The sequence below is a fragment of the Squalius cephalus genome, assembly GCF_949319135.1.
Source record: "Squalius cephalus genome assembly, chromosome: 13".
Classification (NCBI taxonomy): domain Eukaryota; kingdom Metazoa; phylum Chordata; class Actinopteri; order Cypriniformes; family Leuciscidae; genus Squalius; species Squalius cephalus.
This window is the reverse complement of record NC_137134.1, coordinates 26,256,945-26,272,887: the sequence shown is the minus strand read 5'-3', so window position 1 is coordinate 26,272,887 and position 15,943 is coordinate 26,256,945. Positions and strand designations below refer to the sequence as shown.

The window sequence follows — 15,943 nt, the reverse complement described above, 5'->3', positions numbered from 1 at the left end:
TAGACGTTTATATATATATCTATATAAATATATATATTTACTATTATATTATACAGTATAATAGTAAATATAGTGATTTATATTGCATTAGATTTATTAGGTGGGTAGAGGAATATATAACTAGATGTACCGCATGGCGATACAAAATATAAACGCCGCTCAGGCCTGCACTGGCTTTCCACAAAAATAAATGACGTGGAGCAATTTGGCTGTATTGTGTGTTTATGTATATACCTAAAAAAAGTAGTAGTATGTGCATGTCTGTCTGTGTGTGTGTGTGTGTGTATGTGTGTGTGTTTGTGTGTGTCTGTGTGTGTCTGTGCGTGTATGTATGCGTGCGTACATGTGTGTGCGCGTGTGTGTTTGTGTGTGTGTGTCTGTGCATGTGGATTTGTATGTGTGTGTATGGGTGTGTGTCTGTGCGTGTGGATGTCAGTGTGTGTGCATGCTTGCATTTGTTTGTATTCCTGTATGTGTGTTTGTGACAGTATCATCCTAAACCAGCAACCCTTCGCTCAACACCACCATCTACAGGCCGATGAGTGTACAGTCACTAAATGTGCACATAAATGAATTTATTTTATACCCCCCCCATGGATGAAATTCTACGAAACTTAGCATACCCCCAGAGGATGTCAAGTTAATCATACACATGAAATATGGTGCAGTTCTGAACATCTCCACTGAAGAGAGGGGCGATTAAAGCAGAATAATATTGCATTTTCATTTTTTATGGGAGGGGCGCAAATCACAAATGAGTGATTATGGGCTAGGTTGATGTGGACCCTTAAGACCAACATACCATAAAAATTTCTTCATCCTCGGTGCCACCGTTCAGGTAGTTATTTAGGAAAAACTGCATTTTTTGGGTTTCGGGGGGCCCAGCGCGGGGGGGGGGGGGGGGAGGGGGAGGGGGCTGGGGGTTGCGTGGAGTGGCCCCCGGGGACCACACGAAATTTTTCCGTAAAAGTCTAGTGGGGCTACATGTCCACCAAATTTCATGTTCCCCGGTGTTTCGGTGTCCCTGGTATTGTTGACGAAAAAATCACGGGGGGCCCAGCGCGGGGGGAGGGGGGGGGAGTGGCCCCCGGGGACCAAACGAAATGTTTCCGTAAAAGTCTAGTAGGGCTACATGCCCACCAAATTTCATGTTCCCCGGTGTTTCGGTGTCCCTGGTATCGTTGATGAAAAATTCAGTAGATGACGAGAAAAAAAAAAAAAAAAAACTTTGACAATCCCTATATGACCGCTTTCGCTATGCTAGCGGCGGTCATAATTAATGTGTGTTATGAAATTATGTCTGTTTCTTTGTAAAGGTGCGTATAGTTTTTAACTTGTGTTCAGGCATTTTTTATACAGTTGGTGTGAGTAGCCTGTGGTTATCAAGTGTCACTGTCAGAATATTTTCATTTAAGCATAACAATTATAAATAAAATAATTATTATTTCTCACCAACAGCTGCGAGTTATAATTTATTTATTTGTTCCAAGGAAAATAGTTGTACACAGCTGTAAATCATCAAGTTTTTATTTATTATCGGTTTATCTGCATACTGTTGGGTACCACATTTCCAAGTAAATACCATACTTTTCTAGGGTTACCTACCTACCTTACCTTATTTATTGAAACTGTTAAGTTTCAATCAATAAGCTAAACCCTCAAACCAACCGAAGGCCTAATTGAATAGCCCTATTTAACATCATTACAGGCACCTCGCTCATTTATTCATTCAACTTTAAAAGACTGGAGTTAGTCAAATTCATGTAAAAATGTAAACTCAGTAGGTATGAAATATCAGTAAGGAAAAAAAAACACTGTTAATGAGAAGAGGAGCATTCGAAATGCAGGTTAGCGGATGAATTTTATGAAATTTTATGAATATTAGCAGGGATGCACATAAGTGGTGCGCAGGTGCGCATGCGCTACCCAATTAAACAATGCGTACCAGATGAATTGCCGCAACCCTCATTTGCGTACCTAAGATTTGGGGATAGATAGGTGCGCAATCTGTGGTGTTGGATAGGCCTCAGAACTAGAGATGCGCGGGTGGGCTATTTCATCCGCAACCGCAACGCAAAACTCATCATCCGTCCGCCATCCATCCGCACCAACGTTTTTGACCAATTTTCTTATCTGCACCCGCCCGCCATCCGCTGATTGTGCAATGCAAGGCGCTGCTGATGACAGCCGCGAGACTAGAAAACTCTCTTACCTCAGAATATCAGCAGTGAGAATATCAGCAGTGAACTCCGTCTCCGATCGGCGCACATGGACAAAAATAAAAAAATATTTAAATAAATAAATAGCCTAAATTAAACGAACTTCGGCAAACCTGACCGTACAATATTTTAATTGTAGCCTAACAGAAAACGCATTTTGGCACATCATTTAGGATTTTTCATTGGTGCGTCATCAGCTAGCCTATGCCTACAAAAGACAGATGAAATTTAATATTAATAATTGGTCCATGTCGGTATACACAGCCTAATATTTTACACTTAGGCTGTAATTAAAAAATAGCCTAAACAATCAAGATAGCCTATTTACTTTATTTATTTATTAAAACCACGAAATCGGTTAATGAAACATGGATTAAAATTAAGATACAATTAATACAAAACGAAATTCGCTTTAAAGAAAGGCTTTGTGCTTTCTGTTTGAGGTCTCTGTGAAAGTTTGAAAGTCTTTTAGTGCCGCGGCGCTTTCAGAGTGGTCGCGTCCGTAATGGAGAACTGTCACTCACATAAGATTGTTTTTTCTCATAAATGACAAAATAGGCCTACTTAAAAAAAAAAAAAAAAAAATTTATACATAAAAAAGGATGGATTTATAGCGTTTTGGGGGAAAAAATGGATGGATGACCTTCTATTGCCTTTGTTTTTAATTCTCCTTTTTTGAGTTTGTCACGTAAAGCTACCTCCTTCGCCGGCGTTGCCATCTCTGATAATAACAAGCAGTCTGCATAGACTCGACTAGGCCATATTAGCCTACTGCCTGATAAAAATTTTACTATTTTAAAGTGTGCTCGATTTTTTTTTTTTTTTTTTTTTTTTGGATGTAGGTATAGTCAGATAACAATATTTAACAATATATTAGGCTATGCATCCCTCTAATTTGTTCCTCCCGTGAGGTGGGTTAAGGAAAAAATGCATTTGAAAATGTGAGGACCAAGCAACAACCCCAGGTTCTCCCCTGAGAACAAGACCAAAAATGTTATGTGCACCCCTGAATATTAGTCAGAATGCACAGGACAGAAATGTTCTCATGTAGCCTATGTAGGTGCGCTGAACGCTCCGTAAATTCCCGATATAGGCTACTAATGAAGTAGAACGCTGAAGTAGTTGAGCAAGTAGTCCATTACATCCAGTTTTAGCAACACCGTGCACAAGCGTGAATATTGTGAATCCCGCGATATCCGTCTTTGATTTCGTAGGTGTATACCACTGCGAGACGCGAAAACTGGTCGTCTTGTCTGATTCACTCCTTCTTTCACTGCAGCCGCCTCTCGTCTCGACTACATTTCAGGCGAGGCGCATTTTAAACAAACCTAAAAATGTCATCTCGTTATTACGGTAATTATTACGACATGGTGTGAACGCAGCGTCCTTAATCAAACACACCTGAGCTAGCAGGGTCTTTAAGATTAGATTACAAAAGCTGCAGCTTAAGAGTTGTGCCAAACCTAGTAAGTTGTAGGCTATCTATAAAAACGCGTTTTCAAAAAAAAAAAAAAGTAAAAAAAAAAACACTTACAAACCTTCAACCTCAGTGCATTATCCAGCAGAGTCCATTGTGACATCGCAGGTCTCAGGATGACAGCTAGACTGTATTTCTCGTTGGTTGCTGTTTTATTGGGCTCTGTGTGTTGGAGTTTAGGAGACTCTGCTCTAGTCAGAGGGTGAGATCTTTTAACATTATTAGAAAATATGTGAAGAAGTACCTATATCAAAATTTTACTTAAGACACCTCTTGCTCTTGGAACATTGTTTTATGTCGTCTGTCTGAAAGTTAAAGTGAAAGTTAAACTTTGTGTTTTTGTTTCATCGTGTGTGGCCATTATGAAAAGCACAGTATTTAGATATTTTGATACTCCTTCAAATTTTGCTCAGATTTTGATTGCTTCACAAATTGCCTCAGATGATCTATGGACTGAGCTGCACAGAAATGAATGAACAGATTTTTTTATTCATCTTTTTCAAAAGTTATGATGTCAGAAACTAAACGAGGTCAACCTCTGTATATGAGACTGTGTCTCCGCCAAACTTTAATAAATCTATATGGAGATTTGTGCGCTTTATTGGAACCATAGTGTGATGGTCCATGCCAAATTTGAGAACAGCGCCACCTACAGGTCATGTGATCTTGAAAATGGCTATTGTTGCAATAACTTTTAAACAGTTTGTCAGAAAATGTCTTTGGATTCATTGTATCATGCCGTGGATACAGAGTTTCAAAGGATTGGATGAACCACATGTCTGCCACTTTGACTTTTGACATAAATTCCAATATCTTTTAAACAATTTAACACCTCGTCACAATTTGGAAGGGATCATCGACAGCATGTCCTGAAGGTACCTGAAAAGTTTGAAGTTCTTATAACTAGTCGTTTTGTTCACTGGCTGATTCAGACAGTGTCATTTTCCTTGAATGTGAAAATGTGATTGTCCAAAATTGGCTCCGATGTTCTTTGTACTGAGCTGCACATAAATGTCTGAATGCATTTTTGATATTTACTACAGTTCCTGAGATATTTGTCTGTAAAGTTGACCTTGTCTGTATTTATTGCCTTATGTTAGTTGGCTTAGAAATGAACCAGGGGATAAGAAGTGCTGCAGCAGTGGATGTGGACATCAGTGTACAGCTCCATATACAGGTATTTATATTTTATTATATAAGTGTGTGGATCAGCTTTTTGTTTTAAATCAACATACAGGGAGTCATTCTGCATTCACTGAAATGCTGTTATTGAAACGCATGAACCAAACACAGTGGAACCAAAGCCTGGAGTGTGTCCAAATAAAACCCTTGAAGTGGGAGTGGTAGGAGCGTGTGTCGAGTCGTGTTCCCATGACAGTGACTGTCCAAACGATGAGAAATGCTGCAGCAATGGATGTGGACATCAGTGTTCAGCTCCATATACAGGTATTTATATTGGTGTGTGGATCAAGTTTTTTTTCTTTCAAAACACATTAATTCAACATTCACTGATATGCTGTTATGCAAACACATGACAGAGACTCTCTGATAGTTTGCTGTTAATGAAATGCTAAAGTCGCTGTTGACGATTGGCTACAAGGTAGTCTGTGACGTCAGAAACACCAGCTATTTAAAGCTGCAGTCCGTAACTTTTTTGGGTTAAAAATTATCCAAAATAAATTTGTGCAAGTACATAACCAGCCAGTGTTCAACACTATCTGCTTGCCTTCGCTTGATTCAAAACGGTAAGCTTGTAGAAATGTTTTTGTATTTCAGTTGTACTGGTGGATTTCCGCTGGAAATTTGAGCATGTCTTTGAGTCATTACCTCACATCTGTACACATAAAGGAGACTCAGCTAGTAGGCTTTGTTGTGTCATTATGTCACATCTGTACACGTAATGGAGTCTTGGCTAGTAGGCTATATTGCGTGTGATGTTGGAGGTGGAGATTTATAGCGTTTTCTCACAGCACTTGATATAATTACTTATCAATTTGATGGCGGATCCAGAAAGGTTCAAATGACAATCACCAGTGACAACTGGAGATTCACCCGTTCTAAAACGCGAAAGACTTTGGAGAAAAAAAAAGAGACTGCGAATGGGTCCATGTGAAAACAAGGATAAATATCGGAAGGGCATTAATGTAGTCACGCAATGCTGATGTTGTTAACATTTACAATTTGAGAACAAAGTATTATTTGCACGGTTTGACGTGATATAATAAGCGATTGTTAGATTGAATCGGTGCGATTTACTGCAATGCTTTTTTTTTTTTTTTCTTAGTTGGTCAGAACAAAAGTGGATGTTACTTACGTGTTCAGACGACATTTTCTGGTAAAAATTCTTATGTTTGTCATACTTCCAAAAAGTAGAATCTGTGATTGCGAATGACAGTATCCACACCGGCGCCGTGACTGACAGCCGCACATTCTCCTCAAAACATTGGATTCATCGGCGCTGTGCCATGCTGAGCACTAAAGTTGATAATTCCACAAATAACTGCAATTGCAGATTTCGAACAGAGATGGCGACAAAGAGGAAAAAACTACGGACTGCAGCTTTAAATGAATAATAAAAAAACCCTGCGTATTTTAGACTCTCTTTGGTGAACTGCAGTTTTAAAGATTAATTTGTTGACGCTCCTCGTTTTAATTTTCATGTGTGGGTTAGCATTTTATTTTTTTATTATAAATTCAACAAATCCTTCATATGCTGTTATACAAACACATGACAGAGAAACCAAAGCCAGGAGTGTGTCCAAAAAAAGACCTTGAAGTGGTAGGAGCGTGTGTCGAGTCGTGTTCCCATGACAGTGACTGTCCTAATGATGAGAAATGCTGCAGCAATGGATGTGGACATCAGTGTACAGCTCCTTAAATAGGTATTTATATCTATTATATTTGTGTGTGGGTCCGCCTTATACAGAGCCCCTAAAGGGATATGGTGGTTTGAAAAAAATGGGATGGGGTAAAATTTATTTTCCAAAACCTTTTTCTCTTGCAAGACCTTTTGTGAGTTTTGACAAACACTTCCTGATTAATGTCCCGCTGGCAATCTTTCAGACAGTTCTGTACGTTAATAGTGAAGTGGTTACATTGTTCAGTAAAATTGGCAGTATTTACAGATTCGAACTTCCCAGATCAATAACTTGTGAGCTAAACGTTAACTCAAATGACACCTCGTTCCAATCATAGCAACTCTATGAACAGGCAGCTGAGAGACCAGTCGGAAGGGACCGTCCTTCTGTCGCCTGCTCATAGAGATTTATAAGGCTCATTTTGAGGAATTGGGTTGAAGCTCTTTGTCTATGCAACTAGTATGATTGAAAAGGTGTCGTGTTTTAACGTTTAGCTCACAAATGTATTGATTCAGAAAGTTTGAACTGTAAATATATTGCCAACTTACTGAACAATGGAACCCTTCACTGTTAATGTATGGAGCTGTCTGAAACCTGTTTGTCCGAACTGGCAACAATTCTGAGAGAATGCAAAAGTTTCTTTTTATTTTTGCCAATATTTTTCCACCACCTTGCCCTAGGGGCTCTGAAGATATATGTATGTGCAGTGCAAAGTACCTGAATTTAGCCCATATCACCATTTCAAGATTGTGCTTTACAAAATAAAGATTCATAATACTTAGAATACAACTTGCTCCAAGTAAAACCTGTTCATGCTTTAATTTGTGTGCTGTATTTCTGAAATTGAATGACGCTAAATGCACTGACTAAAGTTAAATATTTGTATCCATGCAGTGACGCGTGCTGGTAAATGTTTTGCACTGACAACCGGATCCATGATGGCCAATGTCCTGCCAGACAGAAGTGTTGCCCAACCACCTGTGGCCATTGCAGTTAACAGTGCTGGTTTAACCATCGAAAAGAGTCTTTTTTTTTTTTTGCATACCATACTTGAGGACTTTTACACCAAATAAATCTGTTTAGTAAAACTTTCTTCCGTGTTTTGTGTTTGTTTGTTTTTTGTCAAAGAACAAGAAATAAAACCAAAAATGCAGGTTAACACTGATGCGAGAAATGTAGTATGTGTTAAACAGTTTTGAAAGACTTTAGTATTTAGCATGTCTAAATTTATCTAAAGGTTCCATGTATTTATTTTTGGACTCTAGTCCCGATGTCTGACTAATGTGACCGATGAAGTGATGAACACTGCTGGATCTATGTTCACACACGGGGTTGGAAAAATTCTTAAACAAAAAGGGGGAGTTAGAGTCCTTGTGTACAGGTGAATGGCAAAAACGGTGAAGAGGACGCTAGCCCTATCCCTAGACATACCTTCCATCATATAGGAATACAATACATTGAATAACAAGTCCATATATGGTCAGTTTCTGGCTATCCTACCACACATACATTTGCAGCCAAGAGGACCCTATACTGTGTTATAATGGGGAGAATAGGAGACCATTCCCTCATCCTTACCTACAGGTCCACATAATGAAGAACAGATGTTGCCAGTACCTTCTAACAAGAAAACCCTGTCATATTCTTCATGCTGAGACTACCATAAAAAAGACGTCTTTTCAACCAAATTTAGACACAAGTGGGATGCCCTTTTTATAGACGTCTTTTCAACGACCTGAAAAAGACGGCTTTTCACCTTTCAACCAAATGTTAACGTTGTTTATACGTATGGCAATGCTGTCTTTTCAATGAATTTTTGCTGGGTGGGGAGTCTGTCAAGTCAAAGTTTGTCACGAAGCTCTCCATCTAACGCCACGCTGGTGTTAATCCTTGTTTTATTTTACTGTTTGTCCCAAAGCCTGCTTGCCTCAGTTGGTCTATGTTTACGTTTTTTTTTTTTTTTTTTTTTAGTACTCGCCATTAATAATCATGAACCATGATTGTAGCTGACGCTGGTAGGTCAGCTGTGGGTTATGACATATTGGTGATTTCAGGGATTATGTTTATTTTTTTACTTTATAATTTAAATATTTAATATTTCTCGGTGTGTGCCAATATCATAATTTGGTTGGTATTGCATTTTATTATTACTCAGTTAAAGTTGAGTGTCATGTGACTCTTGCTGATCTATTTCACCTGGACGTGTTAACGTCAACTGAATGGTGAGATGTGAATTCAGATACATAGTGCTCCTGACCATTCTCCTTCTGGTTACCTGGCAAACACAGTAAAACTGTTAATATTTTGTATATTATGCTTTGGTTTTGTGTCCTTAGTGGTGTTGTATGTAAAATTAAGGTTTGTTTTCTTTTGTGTCTTGTTTACATGGTGTCTCAGATCAATGAATAAAAATGGACATCAGTAGCCTATTTGGAAGCGTGGACTGTTTAATAACCAGCGAGTAGTTACTATGATGACTGAACAACACAACAGCGGCGTGCAAGATAGACATAATACATAGTCATTCGTGGCTTAGGTTAACGGCTCATTGAAACGGCCACTAATAAGGCATCAATGTATTATTTCTATGGTTTCTACAAGCGGAAATCAAGGATGGCGTGGATAGTACGTCATTGATATGCGACAATGACAAGGGACGAGACATTTTTTAAAACTGGAATTTATCTGGATTAAATCATTGGGAACTTTTGGGATAATGTAAGTACACAACTGGATGATATATATCACACTTTGAAAGTGGTTTTTGAATTGTACCTTTTAATGTCTTAAATTTCATCTGCGTTCTCACTCTAGTCTTTCATCTGATTGTTGTTGTTGTTTCACTAATTATAATAAGAAAATCAAATTATATTTCAATTCATATGGACATATTTGTTGCAGTTAATATAATGGTTTAGTTTGAAATGACATCACTTATTTGTCCACCACTTGAAGTTTATCAGGGCCTTAACACTTAATTGGGACATGTATTTATTTTTAACTTGTTCATCATTGTCTATCTTGTAAATCAAGAGAGAGATGTCTTAAAACGTTTTCCCTTAATTTTTTAACTCTTATCAGCAACTTGTATTGTCCATTTTTTCAATCTGCTTTAATATGAAAGAAAATTTCATAATTTAATTATACCTGAGCAATGATTTTATCTTGATCTTGATTGTTTTTTGGGCTTTCCATGTTTTAAATCTTATTGTACCACAAACAAGACTGAGATTGATTGAGATCTAAATTGTAGATTATTATCTGTTTACATTATTAAATGTTTTAACCTTGATGTACAGTATCACAGACCCAATACATTTCTAAGCATTTGTTCTAGTCAGTTGATGTGCACCAGTGTGGGATCTTTATGCTAGAACAATTACTGTTTCCTAACTAAAAGGAAATGATTACCGCCCAATGCGCCCATCCGACAATTCACAAGCTTCACACAATCAGTGGAAAGAGAGCAGCAGGAACAAATACAAGCTAAAGGGAGATGATAATGGGAGGGAAAAAACATGTGAAACTGACATGTGATGGAATTTGCATTCCAAAATGCAGTGGCCTGCCATTTTTGGTGTGGTGCCCAGGGAGCGAGTGAGGGATAGGTTCCTAGCTCAAGGGCGCCTCACTCTTTTCTTACTGGTATTGAGAAGCAAACCTGCAGCCTCCTGGTTCTGACTCTCTAACCATTCGGCCATGACTGATGCTTTTGCGTTCTCTCAAGAAACTTTGCATTTGTTTGCAAAAATGTTTGCGTTCCCCTGATAAACTTTGTGTTCACTTGCACAACCTTTGAGTTCTTTTTCAAGTTTTGATGGGGAACAATGAGTTTTAAACGCTAATCAAGATGATCAGTGGAGTTAATTAATTCCTTTGTGTCTAGTGTCTCAGGGGCTTGTTCTGACAATCCCAAGCAGATTAATATGACTTTTAATTACAATAACAATATTGATAATTAATAACATTAATAATAAAAATAGCTAATTAACATGAATGTTTGGTGAAGGAATAATAGCCAAAGGGATCCGCTCAACGTTTTTCAAATGATGAATGCTCTGCAACTGTTGAAATGCTCAACTCTATGTAAAAGAAAGGTGATAAACACCAAACGGCAATCATTTTGTTTACATAATAGGCTTGAATTTCATTCGGTTTTAAATTAAGTAGGCATAGACGCTTTCACGGTCAATAGACTGGTAAAGTGTTAAATTGACAGCGTATACTTTACTTGTGTCGAAAATAAAGCTGGAATCCTTCCAAATGTAATAGTGTGATGTTATTGGCCATGTCTAGCCTGAACACATTCATACACTCAAGACAGACACATCCCAGGATATGGCGTTTTGAGCAGCAGTAGCCTACTGAGCGGATTTCACTCGCTGCAGTGGACAAGCATGTGTTTTGGCAACGCGCGCTCAGAACCGATCACCCTCTGACCTTCTATGGAAAATTAAGACGTAAGATTGGCTGCTATTGCTGTTAATCGTTACCAATGTCTAGAAATACACGCGCAGTTGATGACGCAGAATCTTTTCACAGAGTCTGTTTTGGAAAAGTGCCACGTGACAAGCTGCAAGCGCAAAAGACTGAAAAAGCACTGAAAGTGTTTCAAATCTCTTCTTATTGCACAAGACTGCACGTAAGTTTTAATATTCCTCGATTACAGTTATTTGGTGTAAGCGTGATTTAAATTCGAATTGGAATTAGAGTAGGGCTGTTTTATTCCGGAGGGCTAGTTAACTTTTGAAAAGACACGGATATAGCCTATTTAAACACAAGTTAGTAAAAACAAATAATGCGTTTCTGAATGTCCCCCAACCCCCAATTTGCTCTTTCATTATTGACTGCGAAATCGAGCATGGCTATTTAAACCAGACCGTTAGACAAACCAAAGTTTTGTATGTTTGGTGACTAAATAGAATATTTTGGTTCACATAGTAGCCTGATTAATTATAGGTAACACTTTACAATGTTCATTAACATTAGTTAACTATATTTGTTAACATGAACTAATAATTAACACTTCTACGACATATTAATCTTAGTTCATTTTAACATTTACTTATACATTATTAAAATCAAGAGTTGTATTTGTTAATGCACTGTGAACTAACAAGAACAAACAATGATCTGCTGTAGGTTATCTAACGTTAACAAACAAATACAGTAACAAATGTTGATCAAGGTTTAATGTTAGTTATACATTAAATAATGTTGGCAAATTTACCTGATTGAAAAGTGTTACCAAATATGGCCATGACAATTCACAATCAATTATTTTAGGAGCATTCGAAAATAATAAAATAGATTGATTGATAGATTGTGTACTTAAATTAATGAACAAATGACACATGACAAAGGACTCTAATTTATCCAGGGAATTAAAGGTTGAGCAAATATGAATGTAAATCATGTACAATTCAATAAAATAATAGGCTATGGGTTAATGGGCTAATAGGGCTAATAGGCTATGGGTTAACCATGAGTAATGACAAGTGAAAAAGAGCTCAAATTCAACAAGGTAATGAGAAGTTGAGTAAATATGTGTGTAAATTGTATGAAAACTGCCATATTGAAAGTAAATAATAAAAAAAATAGTCTTTATATATCCAACTGGATATAAACACTGTGTTCAAGACTATTTTTTTATTATTTACTGTCAATATTGCAGTTTTCATACAATTTGATATTTGATATTTTATTTTATATTATGTTTTAAATATAAGCTTTAAAGCCCACTTTTCGGACTGAAATATTCCCCCAAAAGAGATACGAGAGCAGAAAAGGCCTCAGTCGCCAGGGCGGCCATCAGATAAGATGATTTTATTGCTCTGAAAATGTGGTCATGTGATTCAGACAGAGGCCATAGGGGAGACAGAATCAGATCTTAAAACAGACATTTCCTGCATTAATTTATAGACAAACTGATCTATAAAAGAACATGCTTCCCAGAACATTGTGTGAATGATTTACTGTCTTGTGTAGTGTCTTTTAATTCTATTATTTTTTGATACTGTGTATTTTATGATAGAACCAACGGTCAATGTAACCTCATCTATACTATGTTTGGTCTCTATAAATTGGTACTTTGAAGATCAAAATGATCGTGTATATGATATTTTGATAGCTGCGCAGCATATTAGTATTACAATCCTACAGTAGCTACAATCCAGCTGCACATGCAAACATTGCAAATTTGCAATGTAATTGTTGTATTAGAGTTGTCACCTATTTTGTTTTAAATAGCTTTGTCTCAGTTTTTCATCATTTATCACTCTGAACTATCATGTTATTCATCTCAGTTACATATTGTCATCTCCAGGTCATACTGAATGGTGGATTGTGCTGATCTGTTTGCACTGGCAGTTTAGCTGCATTATGTCAGCGGACCCGGGAAAAGACTGTTCCTCTGAGATGAGTCTTCCAGAGGAACAGAGGTAAGACTGTGTCTGTTTTTAGAGAATCGTTTTAAACCCTGCTTAAGTAAAAAAAAAAAAAATGCTGTGCAAACCTTCAATTTAGAACTTCCTATAAATGTTTTTAGATTATTGCAGGTTAAAAACAGCTTGACACTGGTCTAATATTTAATATACAGGAACATTTTTATCACAGATAAATATGTTTGTCATGTGGCCCTCTGGAATACTTGATCCTTTCCTAAGTCTGAAATTTTCTTAAAATGCTATTTTCTTCATCAATAGCAATGGAGTATAACAGACCGCTCATCCAGCTATTTCATGCTGGTGCTTGTTATATCCTAGGTTCACTCTGTCTCTGGTTTCAAACAAACAATAAAGGATGCTTGCTTCTCAGCACTTTACTTCACATGGTTGTGCATCTCAATGACGTCACATTTACAGGACTCTCAATTCAACCATATCTGTATATACTGTAACATCCTGCTGACCTGAACAAAACCATCCATTTGTAAAAACAACTATGGTCACTGAATGTAAAAAAACTTTGTGAACAACATCACATTTGCTGGTGTCTGTCTGGTCGTGTCCAACTGAACTCCACTTGTTCTCCTTCCTAAAGATCTTTTGCTCCTCTATTGTAGTAGTAGGCCTGTTTGCATTTACTGCAAGTTCCTTGTTTACCACACCTGGCTGCAGGAGACTGTCTTGTGTCTGCAGTGATGCTTGAGTCTTTGTACAGGACTGGGATTGAATCTGGCACTTGAATACTGCATGCTTAGCTTTGCCTTGGTTTTTCAGATATGCTGGAGATGATTTTATCATGTTACATGCCTGAATTCCCAAGTTGTTCTGAACTGTTTGAATTCTTGTAAGCTCTACCGTGGCCTGTTATCAGAGATCACTATGTCTGGAATCCCATGGGCCATTAACTTTTATATCACTGTGCTTGACCGGGTGTCTGTGAGACAGTCTACAGTCTACTTGTGTCTGCAGTGATGCTTGAGTTCTTCTGCTAACTGTAAGAATTGAGAAATTAGGAGATGCCGGGCAGTCTGGTTGAAGAGTTTAATGAAAACAAATCAGTTCCCACTTTTGACCATAGTCTGCATTGGTTTCTATGGCGACTTTCAGCATGTTTCCTATAACAACGTCTGACGTTTATGTTATACGTGTCGTGAGAAAGTCACTTAAACCACATAAAATGCGATCAAACGGTCAGACTGAAACGGATTTCCAGAAATGCGCCACATATGGTTTGTAAAAATTACATTCACACTTTGTTCACACTTGCTAAATCGGATTTCAATCGGATATGCACAAAAATCGAATTTGGACTGCCAGTCTTGCCATTCCAATGTAAGAAAAAAATATTTGCTGCATTTTACTGTTATTCGTAAGTGTAATTCATGTATTGTGAAACTGCAGCTTCATGCTAAGTCAAAATAAACAACCCGATCTCACGGGAAAACGTACAAATTCTACGAGGTGGCTAATTCGTACGAATTCATACGACCTCACTCATACGAATTCGTACGATTTTTGCAAAATCGTACATATTTTACGAATTGCCCAATTCGTATGAATTCATACGAATGACCTACCCCTGACCCCGCCCCTAAACCTACCCATCACGTGGGTTTAGACAAATCGTACAAATTCGTACGAGTGAGGTCGTACGAATTCGTACGATTTAGCCATCTTTTTATCATTCGTACGAATTCGTACGAATTGGTCGGGAGATAGTGTTGAAATAAATGGGATCTGTATTCTTCTGACTTCCATTTTTTTCATGGGGCAAAAAAGTTCCCAAAATAACCCGATTTGTACAGTTGCGTCTTTCTTTTACTTGCGCTTCCAGTTTTGGCACGATTCTCTCACTCATTGAGTTTTGCAAGCATGAAGAGGAGGGCGGGTCCACCTTCTTCATGTAGCCAATCAGATGAGCTTCTCAATGACTCTCAATTTACTCTTATCTGATTGGTTCAGTAAACACGCCAGTCACCAGAACACATCTTATTCTTCATTTGGCTCAGAAACGTTGTCGTTGTCGAAATAATACTTTTAATGCACACATAGGCCTACATGCTAAATAAATAAATAAATCATGATTGCTTAATAAGCTGTGCACCATTAGGTTGACTATATTAATCCATACTGAATTTCGAGCTTGTGTGTTAAGAAAAAACATTTCTGTGAATTCAGTGCATGTATCCTGCTCATCAGGCCATATCAGAGTGTGTAATCTTGATGCTGCTGAATGTAGGCCTAGGATCTGCACTACTGCATGCATAATTTCACCTGTCTACTGATCGGGAGGATTCCAGAATTATTATTATTATTTTACTATGAATTGCAATAATATTTTTCCCTTTAATGTGTATTTTAAGAGCATCTCTAAATTATAAGATGCTCCTAAAACACCATTATCACCTGCAATGCCATCATGTAACCACTAGATGGCTGTATAGCCCTATATAAGTATATCAGGATGCTGTGTATTCCCTGTGTGCTAGGTTTTTATTCAGACATAATTAGTTACTTTTTTGTCAAAGTTGAGTTTATGTTGATTTAGTATCGGTTTTTCATTACAGTTGAATCTGGACACAGATAAAGCATTTTGTTATTCATACTAGTTACATATAATAGCATGATCAGTCACATGAAAGTTATCACTAATCAGAATCAATACTGACAGTGCGACCAAGACAGTATTTCAAAATATATAATTGAGTGTTAAATACCATGAAATCATGTTTCATGTCACATGACTTGAAAAACACTGCATCAGAATGAGTAGTAGTAATTATGACCCACCTTGTGTCAAAAATGATTGATGGTTTTGACCATTTGACGGGTTGAACTTCCCGGGTCAGGGATTAACCTTTGCCCTTCCTAGCCCTAAATCATGTGGTTTTGACAGTTAGTTTGACCTATTGACTCTCCCTATTATATGTCATAGTTTTGACA

At 37.5% G+C, this 15,943-nt stretch overlaps 2 protein-coding genes across 4 annotated transcripts in view; both read left to right on the top strand.

The window, feature by feature from the left end:
- Positions 1–3,781: 3,781 nt before the first annotated feature.
- LOC307169794 (uncharacterized protein) lies at positions 3,782–7,585 on the top strand. The gene is made up of 5 exons (XM_079890620.1): positions 3,782–3,898; positions 4,797–4,873; positions 4,990–5,142; positions 6,432–6,578; positions 7,449–7,585. The coding sequence occupies exons 1-4, from the start codon at positions 3,813–3,815 to the stop codon at positions 6,572–6,574; spliced, it is 459 nt and encodes a 152-aa protein (XP_079746746.1). The 5' UTR covers positions 3,782–3,812; the 3' UTR covers positions 6,575–6,578; positions 7,449–7,585.
- Positions 7,586–10,863: 3,278 nt separating this feature from the next.
- Positions 10,864–15,943, top strand: part of LOC307169755 (uncharacterized protein) — a 64,098-nt gene continuing 59,018 nt past the window's right edge. The window contains exons 1-3 of one of the 3 annotated variants that reach the window (XM_079890551.1): positions 10,864–11,014; positions 11,097–11,196; positions 12,880–12,994. In XM_079890551.1, the coding sequence (XP_079746677.1) occupies positions 12,936–12,994 (59 nt within the window). In that variant the 5' untranslated portion in view covers positions 10,864–11,014; positions 11,097–11,196; positions 12,880–12,935. The remainder of the gene's footprint in view (positions 11,015–11,096; positions 11,197–12,879; positions 12,995–15,943) is intronic. The other 2 variants (XM_079890553.1, XM_079890552.1) reach the window with 2 other exon arrangements.